This window comes from Sceloporus occidentalis, unplaced genomic scaffold (genome assembly GCF_023333645.1).
Source record: "Sceloporus occidentalis isolate IW3139 unplaced genomic scaffold, rSceOcc1.0.p SCAF_7, whole genome shotgun sequence".
NCBI classification, from domain to species: domain Eukaryota; kingdom Metazoa; phylum Chordata; class Lepidosauria; order Squamata; family Phrynosomatidae; genus Sceloporus; species Sceloporus occidentalis.
In genome coordinates, this window is record NW_028316987.1 from 75,901,789 (window position 1) to 75,915,861 (window position 14,073).

Below are 14,073 nucleotides of genomic sequence, written 5' to 3' on the forward strand. Positions count from 1 at the left end.
GGCTGGACGCTGCGAAAGCGAGAGAGAGAGAGAGAGAGAGAGAGAGGGAAGAGGACCTCTGGTGGGGAGGTTGCGCATGCGCAGAAGGAGCAGGTGTGTGCCAACTGCGTAATGGCGGCGGAGGGAAGGAGGCTGGAGGGAGGGGGCAGTTTGAAGCAAGGGGCCTTTCTCTCAGCTGAGAGACAGCTTGGTGTAGTGGGTTGGGGCGTTGAACTACGACTCTACAGGCCAGGGTTGGATTCCCAGCTGGGCCATGGAAACCCAGTGGGTGACCATGGTCAAGTCACACTCTCTCAGCCTCAGAGGATGGCCAGGGCAAAGGCAAGGGCAAACCCACCCTGAGCAAAGAAAAACCCATAGTAGGTCCCTCTTAGGGTCGCCCTAAGTCAGAAATGGCATGAAGGCACACAACAACAACATAGTTTTACACTCTCTCAGCCGCAGAGGATGCCATGGTAAAGGCATTCCCTTTGAGGAAAACCCCATAGTAGGTCCCCCTTAGGGTTGCCATAAGTCAGAAATGGATTGAAGGCACACAACAACAACAAAGTTTTACACTCAGCCAAAATCCACAAAGCAGCGATACTTTTATTGGCCAACCAAAATGCGCACAAAATACTGTTGCATGTTTTCGAAACAACATCCCAAATCTAGAAAGCGGCGGTGCCTTCATTGGCCAGCCAAAATGCTCAAAATACCTGTTGCAAGTTTCCGAAGCTCCACCAACTTCACCATTCTGCAAATATGTTAAAAAGCTTTCAGGAGAGAAAAGAAATTATGACGCTATTAGTCACAAGTCTACATTTTGTGAAGATGTTGCTGTTCTCATTTCAGGTGTTGCTGGAAGGACCTTCATCTAGGCTGGCTCCTCCTGCTTCTGGCTGCAACACCTAAAATGAGAAAAATGGATTTATCCTTGTTACCTAAAACAACTGGTTTTTACACAGTAAATGTTTGCATTTTAGATATAAATCAGAGAAATACAAGGTAATGTTTATCAAAGCTTTTCCTCAGAATGTGAAATGAGGATTACACACGTATTGTTGTAAAGGACCGTGTAGAAAATCTCCCGCGTGGAAGTAGCTTACATTTTATCGGCAAATATTTTAAAAAGAGGTTGACTCTGATGTAACGGTCTGCTTATCTTTCTCTTTTCCTATTTATCTTTCTCTTTTCCTATTTATCTTTCTCTTTTCCTTGCTGTTTGTTGTTACTTTTGAAGTCTGTAACATGTCTAATATTGTAATTAAGTACAATTCAAATCAATTTCAGAGTTGGCCCTTAACGACAATGGGCTAAATTCAGAACATGTTACTGATACCTAGATGCCACTGAATTTGATGAGATTAAATTTAGGTCCCACTGATTTCCACGGGAAATATGTTTGTCTGAATCCAACCCATTATTTTTTTCATTACTCTGTACAGACACAGGGATTACCCAGTAGCTTTATGTAATACTGGACTGGGGGAAGGTATGGTCCTCCAGGAGCTGGACTGCAATTCCTATGATCCACGTTGCCCAGTGCTGAGAGGGGCTGCAGTCTGACAACATCTGGATGGCCACATAGTCAGCCCCACTGATCTACTGTTTTCAGTGAGGCAGTTTGTGCTACTGAGTACTAAACACAAAACAAAAATTGGGGTGGATCCAGATTTAGGGTGCATCTGTACTGTAGAGAATATGCAGTTTGGCAGCACTTTAACTGCCATGGCTCCATCCTACAGAGACCTGGGATTTGTAATTTTGTGAGAAACAGCATCACTCTTTGGCAAAGAAGGTTAAAGACCTTGTGAAACTACAGATCCCAGGATTCCATAGAATAGGATGGACTTATAGGATGGAGCTACATAGGATGGAGCTACAGCACTTAAAAGTGTTGCCAGACTGCATTATTTCAACAATGTAGATGCAGCCTCAGTCAGGGTAGACTCCCATATGATTTCACTGGCTCTGCTGTAAGTATGATTCTATCAAGACCCAAATGTTGTTTTTACGTTCTCATTATACAGTACCTTATTATGTTTCTGAGCTAAGCTGTTTTAATTTTGAACAAGTAAAGAAATCAAACAAGGTTTTTCTAGTCTCTTCACTATTGCATAATAGTGTGCACTGTTTGTTCATGTTCATATTGATTTCCCTGAACAAACAAAATGAAACCACAGTCTTGGCAACACATGTGTTTTTATCATTGCTGAGGAGCCCTCTTGGCCCTGTGCTTGTTCATCCATTCCCTCTGGAGAGCCGTTGCTTGTGTAGCGTTCACCTCACTCTGATCATCTGTCTCTTTTCTTTTATTCAGTCTAGATTAAGTTTAAAAGAGCCAAACGTGGTTCCCGTGCAGGAGCACTTCACAGATAACAATTGAGTGCATGTACCTGGAAAAAACTGAGCTGCTCTCATAACAGTAAGTTCTGAGTGCCATCTTAATTTAAATCCCATTATTCAGTGGTTGTTTGTTAAGGGTACAAAGTATATTTAGATGTTAAGAAGGATTTTTTAAATAACATTTCCCAATGCAACATCCCACAGATGTGTGAACGACAACCCCATCATCCCAATTCAATATGGCCAAATTGGCTGGAAGTCATGGGGTTTGTAGTCCAGCACAATTGGAGGCTATACCATAGAGGCAGTTGTATGCTGTGCTCTGAATTCATTAAAGTCACTGAGAAGTTTGCCATCTGACAGTCCAGTGGAAGCTCATACCTGTGCTTTATTATTATTATTATTATTATTATTATTATTATTATTATTAACAACAAATAAGTTATCCTATAATTCTGTTGTAATCAATGGCTGTATTATATTAATGACATCCTGAGGTGGTTAGCTTTAATGTATCTCAAATGAATCTGTGAGGGAGGTGGAACTGATGTGGTTAGAAGCACTAAGGCATTTTAATTGATTCTAAGAATGGTGTCTTTCTAAAATCAGTACTGTACCATTATTGAGTGTTCCTGTTATGTCTGAGGTTCCTGTTAGGCTAGAACCGTTCTATTTGTAACTGTAAGCTAAACGGACGTGTTCAGCTATGACACATGCAGAAAATAAACTAAGAATTTTATGTAAGATACAGTGGCTGATTTTTCAGAGTAGACATTTCTCAATGGACACACCTTTTTAAAATATATTTTTATTAATACAACTGTTTTACAGATTTTTTTTAAAAATGTACTTACTTAAGAACAAAAATAAAAAAACCACAGGTGCATCTTTAAAGGTGAAATTTTGCTTCCTGTATAAAATTCACAGATGTTGAAATCCAATACTGTTCTAACCTTGTTTGTTGTGGAATGTGATCTGATATAAATCAGGGTCTCAGCAGGATGATAGAACTTGTTAAAAACATGCCCCTCTACAAGAGGATAGAAGCAGTAAAAATGCCTTTGTATTTTAAAAGCCAGGTTGTTGGAGTATAAACTATTTTTCTGTGGCTAACTGGGGGTTTTTTTCTCCTCTTGTTTGAAGCATTTCTATTTCTTGTGAAATCGGTGTGAGGGGAAAAATGATGTTTCACGGGATTCGGAATAGGAATCTGAAACTACTGACTGAAGCCATGATTTGTGATGCACATTTCAAGTTGTTTTTTTCAAGAAGTTTTGCACTTGCCTGGAAGCCATGGATGTCAATGCATAATCTTCTTGGAAACAAGAATATTGTCCTTATGGGACCGCCTGGTTCTGGGAAAACTACAGTAGGAAAGATAATAGGGCAGAAATTGGATGCTTCTTTCATAGATGTGGATGATGACATTCTTGAAACGACCTGGAATATGAGTGTGGCAGAAAAACTGAAGGAAGTTGGTAGTGAGCAATTTTTAGAAGAGGAAGGAAAAGCTCTGTTAAATCTTTCAGCGTCTGGAAGTGTAGTTTCTCTTTCTGGATCTAACCCAATGAATGCTGCTGGTATGGAGCATGTGAAGAAAAATGGGATTGTAGTGTATTTGGACGTACCTTCACCACACATAAAGGATCGGCTGCAGTTAATGAAAGTGGATCGTATTGTGGGACAGGGTCCGGGAACTTCAATCAAAGACATACTTGAGTTTAGGAAGCAGTTTTACAGGAAGTGGCACGATGTACGTGTTCTCTGTGAAGATGGAATTACAGCAGAGGCTGTAGCTGACAAAGTGCTTCATGCAGTTAAGTGGTACCAAGATTCAGAATCAGAAGGCTTCATTTCAACCAGGAGTCTACGAGACAGTAAAAAATCTGAGCAAAATAATTCTACTAAATATTTCAGTGATGCTGTGGTTGAGGGCCTGGCACCTGATGGTGGACTCTTTGTTCCTGAAATGGGACTTCCAAAATTCGCTTCTGGAGAATGGCAAAATTTATTAGGGGCAACCTATACTGAAAGAGCTCAGATAATATTGGAAAGGTGCATACACCCAGTTGATGTTCCTGCTTCCCAGTTGTGGGAAATGGTTGAGACTGCATATGGACAAAATTTTACATGCACTAAAATTGCTCCTGTTAGGCATCTGACAGGCAATCAGTTTCTTCTGGAGCTGTTTCATGGACCAACAGCTTCATTTAAGGATTTGGCATTACAGTTGATGCCTCATCTTTTTGCATACTGCATCCCCAAAAGCTGCAATTATTTGATCCTAGTAGCTACTTCAGGTGACACAGGAAGTGCAGTCCTAGATGGTTTTAGTCGGCTTAAGGAGACGGATAAGCAACGGATTGCTGTGATCACTTTCTTTCCCCAAGATGGAGTTAGCCAGATACAGAAATTGCAGATGATCAGCTGCCAGGAAGCCAATACAAAAGCAGTAGGTGTCAAATCTGATTTTGATTTCTGCCAGTCAGCCATTAAGCAAATATTTACCAATTCAGATTATACCGGCTACCTCACAATGGAATATGGGACAACCTTAAGTGCAGCAAACTCTATAAACTGGGCACGCTTGCTTCCCCAAGTGGTTTATCATGCTTCTGCCTACCTGAACCTTGTTGAGCAAGGTACCATTTCTTTTGGGAACCCTGTGGATGTCTGTATTCCCACGGGAAACTTTGGCAATATATTAGCAGCAATGTATGCAAAAATGATGGGAATTCCCATACGAAAATGTATCTGTGCCTCCAATCAAAACAATGTTTTGACTGAGTTTATAAGGACAGGCTTGTACAGCTTAAAGGGGAGAGAATTAATGCAAAGTTTCTCCCCAGCAGTGGACATTTTGAAGTCTTCCAACCTTGAACGGCATTTGCACTGGATTGCTAATGGAGATGGACAGCTGGTGACACAATTGTTTAGCTGTCTGGAAAATCAGCACTACTTCCAGTTGCAGGGAGAGCTCCTTAGAAAGCTTCAGCAGGACTTGGTGGCTGACTGGTGCTCTGAAGAGGACTGCCTGGCTGCCATTCACTCTGTGTTCAGTACTACAGGATACATTATGGACACACATACAGCCATTGCAAAAGTAGTTGCAGATCGACTGCAAGATAAAACTTGTCCTGTGATCATTAGTTCAACCGCTCATTATTCCAAGTTTGCACCTGCTGTTCTACAGGCCTTGAGGATTGGTGAAATAAAACAGACGCCATTAAGCCAGCTTCACTTGTTAAACTCGTATAACCCTTTGCCTCCAGTCCATAGGGGCCTGTTAGAGACACTGAAAAAGAATGAGAAACAGAACTATGAGGTCTGTGCTGCAGACATGAATGCCTTTATGAAACACATTGAAGCCTTAATACAAAACCACTTCATGAGGGTTTTCTAACAGAAAGCATACTTGGCATTTATCATTTGTTCTGTTTTGAATTTCACCCTCACTAAAAGGGGGTGATAATAAATGTTAGTCAGTGTTGTTAAATTTAATGAATTACATTGCCCGATATTTACATGAACATTGAGTGTGACAAAGGAAACTGAATATTATTGAACAATAATGTCATATTTAGAAATGCAAGGTAGCTGGTGTTTGTCCAGAAAAAGATAGTAAGATCAAAATGTCTGCTTTTGGTTCTCAGAGAAGTTACATTTTGGAACTCGAGGGCTGTTATCATTTTGGACTTCAAGCCAGGGTTATGTAGTAGTTTAAGTGTTGGATTACAGCTCTGGGAGACCAGAGTTTAATTCTCCCCTTATTTCCCTTGGTAATGGAAACCCACTGGGTGAACTTGGACAAGACACATTCTCTCAGCCTCAGAGGAAGGCAATGGCAAACCCCCTCTGAACAAATCTTGGCAAGAAAACCCTATGACATTAACGTTGGGATCACTGACAGTCAGAAACAACTTGAAGGCACACAGCAACAACATCATATATGCTATCACGAGTCAAACAGAAGGTTCAGCAGGAATTCTAACAAATGGGAGAGACCGTTTATGGATTTCCCACTATAATATTTAGTTGAACCCTAGATACTCTAGAAACCTTAGCAAGAGATCAGGAAGGATACAAAATAAATGCTAAAGGTTGAGTAAAATTTCACTTTGTGTATTTAAATCAAAGAAATCTATGAAACATGTGAATTGGTACAGCATTTGGTTGGCTTTGTTTTGGCTGCCCAGCAGGTTGGAAGCACATGGAAGTAATCTAAAAGAGAGTGATTATTTCAAGAGAGTGATCAAGAAGTGTAAACATAACTTCACATTACAGGCATAATGACCACAGCCAGATTTGATGGGACAGAGCCAGAACTGGTCACAACTAATTTAATTCTGATTGCTTTCAGTGGGTCTGCTCTAAGTCTGAATCCATTTAGATTTAGCTAAAGAAATGTACATAAAAACAAAAACAATGAACATTCTCCATTCTTAGCATAACCTCACAGAAGTGCAAAACTATGAAGGGATATAGGACCTTAAGCCAGGCTAAACTATTTGCCCATCAAGTTTAATATTATCTGCTTTGACTGGCAGCAGCTTTCCAAGTTCTCAGGATCTAGATCTTTTGCATCCTCAGCTATCTCATCTTTGTAGCTGGACACAGTAGAAATTGAATCTGAATGAAATAGCTCAGTTCTACTAAAGCCAGTTCTAAATGTATAGTATAATCAGTTAATATGGCATCCTTTTCTGCCCTCTCCCCAAGATGAAAGCAAATTTTGAGAGTGCAGTTCTGTTAGGTTGTTAAATTGTAAACAAAGAGGCCTGTGGTCCTCTTATAAAGACTATCAAATATATTGTGGCATGAGCTGTTGCAGGCAATTGTCTACTACTCCAGCAGGTGTATCTACCAAGCTAATAAAGGAATAGATTGTTTTTAAGAAATAATTTGTAAGCCTCTATTTGTAAAGCAAATCAGCTTTTTACAGATACCTGTTATTTTCAGCTCTTAACCACAAGATGGCATTCCTAACAGTTTGCTGATTATAATTGACTAATAAAATGTCAAAGTTGAGACTTGCATTAAGGGACAAGTTTTTTATATTGTTAAACTATAATAAGTAGAATGGGAAATTAATTCCAATTCCTGTAAGTAAATCTGTTTTGGGAAACATGCAAAGAAACACATTGTGCTAAAATATTTCTGGGAGAACTTTTTCTGTCTTCCTCAGCAATGACATGTTGGTCTCATGGGTAGGATCTTCTTCCATAGTCAAGCCATACAACTGTATTCCCATTTGCTTTACACCAAATTGGGATTTGCTCTGATAGTAGACTAGGGTCCAGAACACACTACATAAATAATCCATTTTGAGACCACTTTAACTGCCCTGGCTCAGTGCTAGGCAATCCTGGGAATTGTATTGTGGCACTAGAGCTCTATGACAGAGAAGACTAGATGTCTCACAAAACTACAGTTCCCAGAATTCCCTAGCATTGAGCCAGGGTAACTAAAGTGGTCTCAGAATGAATGATCTTGCAGTGTGTTTTGGATCTGGGTTGCTTCCTTTTTCATAGAACATTATGTAAGCAAATCCATGATTTATATATTTATATAAAATCTAGCTCTCCTGGGTGGTTGTTTTATGCTCAGAATAACCCTAGGGGTTATGACACTGCAGTCTCCTTGCATTAGTTGCCAGCAAGTTTGTGGAGACATTTTGTTATTGTCAGATTTATTGCATATATCACTGAGACTACCGAATTGCCACCCCTGTGCTTACACTGTTTATATAAAAGCAAGTCTCATTGATACAGGCTGTCTTTGAGTTCGGTAGTAAGTTAAATTTGTCTGCTCAGCATCTACGGTTAGGTACTCTGCAATTAGGAAAATGTCCTGCATGAAGATGTACAGCAAGGATGGACAACTGTAGTAGAATCCATCAAAAGCAGCATCCTGCCACCACTGCTTAAATTTGACACAAAGGAAATTGTTTTCCCCCATATCCAGTTACAGGACTAAAACAAGGCATTTGGGGTCTTAATGTGTCTTATTCCAGCATCAAATGGGGTGTGTGAGTGTGGCTAGGTACCATGCTGCTAAATTGCAGTGCAGCACAAAATTGTTTTTGGGTTCCTGCCAAAATTGGTGCAGAAGAACCCACAGTTTCCATGTTGGCCATTCCACAACACAAAAAGACACAACTTATTTGTGTGTCCATGCCTTCATGTCACTTGTAGACTAATGACAACCCCATTAATTTCATAGGGTTTTCTTAGAGAAGCTGAAATGGGAGCGATAGAAATGACTTGGCTAGGAGGAATGACAACACCTATTGTCATTGCACTAAGCAGTAATCCTTTTTTTCCTTCCTGCCTGCTGCCATCATGGTGATGTGGCACACACAATGAAGCAGGTACTTTGGAGTGGGGAAGCCTCTTCCATATGTCTGCATTACCACTGCAGTTCTATCTGGCTTTTCTGCATATTTAACATTCCATTTAATCAGAAACTTTCTGAGAGTAGCCGTGCTCTGTTTTAGTCAATAACCCCCAGGCAGCATATTATGCCACTCTTCTGTCCTCCTTGCTTGGGTTGTGTCTGCTCTTAGGAGCCTAGGGAGTAATGAAATTGATGAGATTTCTGCTTTTCTTGCTCCAGAGAGCAGGAGTCCTGTCAATTCCAATCCTTCACTAGCTTCCAGGAGTGAAGCTGGCAGAAGGAGTAAAAGGATATGCTGATATGTACATGCAGCAGTAGAGCTATGCTCTTCTTGGATCAGCCAAGGTTAAACTTGATTTTTAAGCTGTTTATAAACCTTTCCAGTTAATAGTGCAATTGTGAGGAGAGAGACAAAGATTTTGAAAACAACAACACAGAGAGCTACTTTAAATCAGTGTGTTGATGGATGTATTATAAAGATGGGGGTCATTACCCACTGGGCAGTCTGCTTTTTTCTTTATTTGACTGTTAATCAGTCATGATAAAAGAAGTATTTTGTGCATGCACTCCCTACAGTTGGGTTGACCTAGCAAGAACTTAGAAAAGTCACTGGCCATGTTGGCTGGGAGATTCTGTGAACTGTAGTCTCAAATATAACATTTTCAAGCTCTGGATCCAGTTAAGGGTGGACATGGACAGATGGATGAAAGTTAACAATGTGTTGGAATCAGAAAAATGTGTGGAAAAGTCACAAGTTGCCTAGCTGATGTGTGTGTGTGTGTGTGTATGCGCGCATGCATACACCTATGCACGCCTTCAAGTTGTCTGTCAACATATGGCAGCCCCATGAATTTCATAGGGTTTTCTTAGATAATAATAAATAAATAGATAAGGAATATTTAGAGATGGGTTTACTAGCTCCTGCCTCTGAAATATAGCCTATATCACCAGGTAGTCCTTGGCAGTCTCTTATCCAAGTACTAACCAGGGCTGACCCCGATTAACTTAGAAGATCAGACAGGATCTGGTTCCTTTAGGGTATTTTGGCAGAGGCATATTTATACCTTCCAAATGATATTTTAGAAAGAAGGTATACTAGTGGATATCAGTCAGATATTGTGCCCACTGTCAAACAAACTTATGCTTCCCCCTCCTCAGTACTAAATTTTGAAATAACGAATTTTAAACTATGTATGGATTATTTTAATATGCATTGATTTTATAAGCTCTTTTAATTGGTATTATATTATTATATAGATTGTTGTTGTTCCCTGCCTTGATCCATGGGAAAAGGCAGATAAGAAATCATTGTCATCATCATTGCCGTTGTCGTCATGATCAGCATCATCTGTTGCCTGATACACTGAGGTTATACATTGTGCCCATCAATGTATCAAAATATACATACCCTGTTTACATTCTAAAGTGTGTACTGGTGATATACTGCCTTGATGAAATGAACATTTTCTGTAAATACTGTAAATTTGTACATATTGTTCATGATTTCCTGTGAATGTGCACCATTATTGTTCTCTCTGTGTGCATTTAGTGCATATCAACTAGTTAACCCACATTGTGCACATCTAATAACTTTGGAATTGTCATGCTGGATCAAACCAAAGGTGTATCTAGTCTAGTCCAGAATTCTTTTCCCACATTAGCAAACCAGTTGTCTCTTGGAAGCTTACAAACAAGAACATGAACACAATACCACCTTCTCATATTCTTCAGAGAACTGGTATCACAGAATATCAGTTCTGCAACAGTTTCCCAAGCATAATTCACACAGAGCTAGATTTTAAAATGTAGGCACTTTACAGCATTGCCACCTGAAAAGTTGAAGCTAATGTCCCTGATTTTCTGCCTTTTGTTACATTACCTTAAGTTCTTTTTAAAATGAGGGAAACATACGGGGCAAAATTTGTCCAAACAAATCTATCGTATTTTGAAATTTAGATTTTTCCCCCCTAAGCAGTCTTTTTAAAATGAAAAATGATGTGTGGCATTTCTGGGTGAACTGTGATGCAGTGAAGCAGAAGTGATGTGTTCTGGTTGTAAGTAGGTTGGTCCCATTCAGGGAGAGTCAAAATTCTTTCCATGGCTGGGGGAATTGAAATTCCTTGTTTTTAGGAAATACATACTGTGGGAAGTGTTTATTTTACCATACCAGCTGTTTTCTAGTTCTGAGTGGAATACATTATTTGAGTGGAATACGTACAATATTTTGTGGGGCCACAGCTCTACTATTTTGGGTAGAGGAAATGTCTCCATTCTTGGGTAGAAAAGACAGATCCTGGAAACAAACATGACACGGATGGCTACTAATCTGGGCTGTGTGACCTATTCTCAGCTTTTACTTCCACAGATGTCTACATTGGAGTGGGCAACTGCTGTGGGTCACTTTTGAAGTTGACCAAGTACTTGAGGGCCTTTTTTTGTCTTCAGTGTTTAAAAAGGTTTTTTTTTAATTGAAGAAAACTAAAATTACCTACATATATGTAAAATAGATCAAAATTAGATGAAATTAATTAGGAATCAATTCTTCCTTAATGTTGATGAATTAGTCAACATTCTACTTACATATTAACATAAAATCTTCCCATTCATACCTGAGTATTTTTAAATTTACATTTATATAGTCTGTGATTCTCTGAAAGCTGAAGTAGCTCAACCTCCAACTCCTCTTCAAGATCAATGTATGATGGTCTACTAGGCTCTGTTTCCAGGCAAGGCTGCCAGTTTTCTCTGGATCTCATTGTAGCTTTATCTGGTTCCCCTTATGTGAAGATGCCTCCAGGTAGGCCATGACATCTTACCTCTTTAGATTCTGCATCAACAATCAGTCCTGTGGCTATGGAACATACCCTGAATTGCAATCCCAGTGAGGTGAGAATATACCCCAGAACTCACTAAGTGCAAGTTTTTAAAAATCTATCTAATTGAGATTTAAATTCCCATGTAGCTTCTCTTGACACCTTAAAACACCTTTCCATCTCAAATTAGCTTTCCTTCTCAAATATCCAGGAAACTGCACAGGTGTAATTAATTTGGGTTGACCATAGGATGGATGTGTATAAACAAAAAACACACTTTCTATGGAGTGGTGTGACAAGTCTAATAAAGAAATTATTCATATAACTTAAAATTTGGGGGTGTCATTAAAATAAGCTTTGTAATTTTTTGTTTGTGAAGCAGCTGTCTGGGTAATATATGCAAATCTTTCACTGTCACGTTGTATCATAAAGTCATTTTAGCAGAACCATTTTTAATTCTCTCGTCTGTTCCTCCTACAAAAGAACGTAAAGCCATCCTTTATAGAGTAAATTTAGTACTATATTAAACTCAAAAGATTTAGAGTCATAAACTTTTTTTAAAAAGTTGGACTTAATAGGAACTTTGTGGTTAATATGTTAAGTTCCTTTCAGGTTAATTGTATGGACCAGAATTTTGCTGGCTTGGCAAAATGTGAACTATCTGTATTTCCATTCCATGCATCTGAGGAAGTAGACCAACTATTAAGGTTCATGCTAGCAGCTTCTTTTTTTCAGTTAATCTCAAAGGTGCTACAAGATCCCTTTGCAATCTGATTTTCCAGACTAGCACAACAATGGCTTTGAATTCTTACCATATTTCAGCTGGCATGCATGAAAGCAAGTACCCTTTCTGATCTAAGTATGAACACTGAACATGTATATTGGCAAAGTAACCATTTTAAGTGGGAGGAGTAGCTGAAAAAACATTGCACTTTGAGTGGCTACTTAACACAATGCCAAACAAAAGCATACCCCCCCCCCAAGAAAAAACCAATTGCCATCATTTAAACAGAATCATAGAATCTTAAGAATTGGAAGGAACTACAAAGGCCAGCTATCCAGCTCCCACCATGCAGGGGTACACAGCTAAAGCACTCCTGAAATATGGCCATCCAATCCAAGGCAATCTATTCCAGTTTCAAGCTGCTCTTACAGGAAAAAATGTTCCTAATGTTTAGGTGGAATATCTTGTAATTTGGACCCACTACTGCCTTCTTGTCATAATGGGGGCAACTGATCAAAGTAGTGTGATTGTTGCATAATCTCTGGTCCAGATACTAAACTATTGATGGGCATCTTCAAGCCCCTTCTTAAAGGAGCCTTTCCTTTATATTTTCCACTTTCCAAAGCAGTGTATAATGTATGGGACCTAGACTTATGAAGGGGAATGCTGCAACACTGTCACTGTGGTTCTTTCTGGCATAGTTGGATGGGTAGCCTTGCTAGGTCAAAAAACTGGAAAGGATTCCTGTCCCTTTAATGGTTGTGTAGAAGAGGGAATTTCAGTAGGTATTGCTTGTCATGCAGCCATGTAACAAGCAACAGCTGCTGAAATTCCCTCTTCTACACAACCATTCGCAACCAGCAATCCTCTGGTTTTCAGTCTGGCAACCCTATGGGTAAAATTAATTATGTGTTTCTAGACCACTTCAAATGTGATCCAGGCTTTCTGAATTTCCTCTGCAGGCAGACAGATGTGTTTTAAGAGCTCTTTTTGCTTCGGAAAAATAAAGGGGAGGGCAGCAAGAATATTCTGCCTGAGCAATCAGTTAAAACCAAGCCAGCTCTCCACTGGTAAGCATTTGACACCTCATAATTTGGTGTATTGTGCTATTCATTTGTATTTCCTTTAACTACAGTGAAAAGCACAATGTTACACAAATGTAGTCAGACCGAGTAGGCAGCTGTGGAAGTCTGACTAGATATGACTTTCCACCAAGCTAAACAGTGATTTCCTACCAGTCTTGCTGTAGGCCAAATGCCCATTTTTGTTGTTGTTGTTCATGGAAGTGTGAGGAGAAGACTGATGCTGGCATTAAAGCCGACAAGGGCAGTTTCTGCCAGACCAGCACTAGCCCATTCCCTGAAATTTCAGGGCCCGAACCTGTGACTGGGGTGGGGTCCTTAACATCACAGGGTGGATGTCATAGAGGTGGGTCCTTGTAATGCTGTAGTGGTGGAGCAGGGAAAGGGTTGGCAGGAGAACCAGAACTGCCTCTTTTGAATCAGCTGATTGTAGAAATGGTCATAAGGGCCACCTGGGGAAATGGATTCAGAATTTGGATAAAGCCCATTAATATGGCAACTAAAGGCAAGTAAGAAAACAACAAAAGCAAAAATTCAGGAGCTAGGCAGGTAGCAAAATGGACACAGTAGGTAAGGCAATTGTCATTATTCTTACTGTATGAGAATACCTGCAGTACACACAATACATGGGTTTTCTTCTCAGTCCCTATGTGCCTGAGGTTCATGGAAGGTTCTACAATACACTCTCCTCTGTTTATTTCACTAGATTTTCTTTTTTTTCTTATGGAAA

General features: G+C 39.7%; 1 protein-coding gene across 3 annotated transcripts; it reads left to right on the forward strand.

Annotated features, from left to right (window-relative positions):
* Positions 1 to 26: 26 nt before the first annotated feature.
* Positions 27 to 7,351, forward strand: THNSL1 (threonine synthase like 1). 3 transcript variants are annotated; one of them, XM_089533388.1, is made up of 3 exons: positions 27 to 93; positions 2,303 to 2,407; positions 3,472 to 7,351. In XM_089533388.1, the coding sequence occupies exon 3, from the start codon at positions 3,509 to 3,511 to the stop codon at positions 5,729 to 5,731; it is 2,223 nt and encodes a 740-aa protein (XP_089389514.1). In that variant the 5' UTR covers positions 27 to 93; positions 2,303 to 2,407; positions 3,472 to 3,508; the 3' UTR covers positions 5,732 to 7,351. The 3 variants fall into 3 exon arrangements, with proteins under 3 accessions (XP_089389514.1, XP_089389515.1, XP_089389512.1); XM_089533389.1 differs by lacking the exon at positions 27 to 93 and adding an exon at positions 928 to 946; XM_089533386.1 differs by lacking the exon at positions 27 to 93 and having other exon boundaries at positions 1,259 to 2,407.
* The last annotated feature ends 6,722 nt before the right edge of the window (positions 7,352 to 14,073 follow it).

Coding starts and splice junctions, on each gene's coding strand:
- THNSL1 (XM_089533388.1), top strand. CDS start 3,509: ATGATGTTTCACGGGATTCGGAATAGGAATCTGAAACTACTGACTGAA.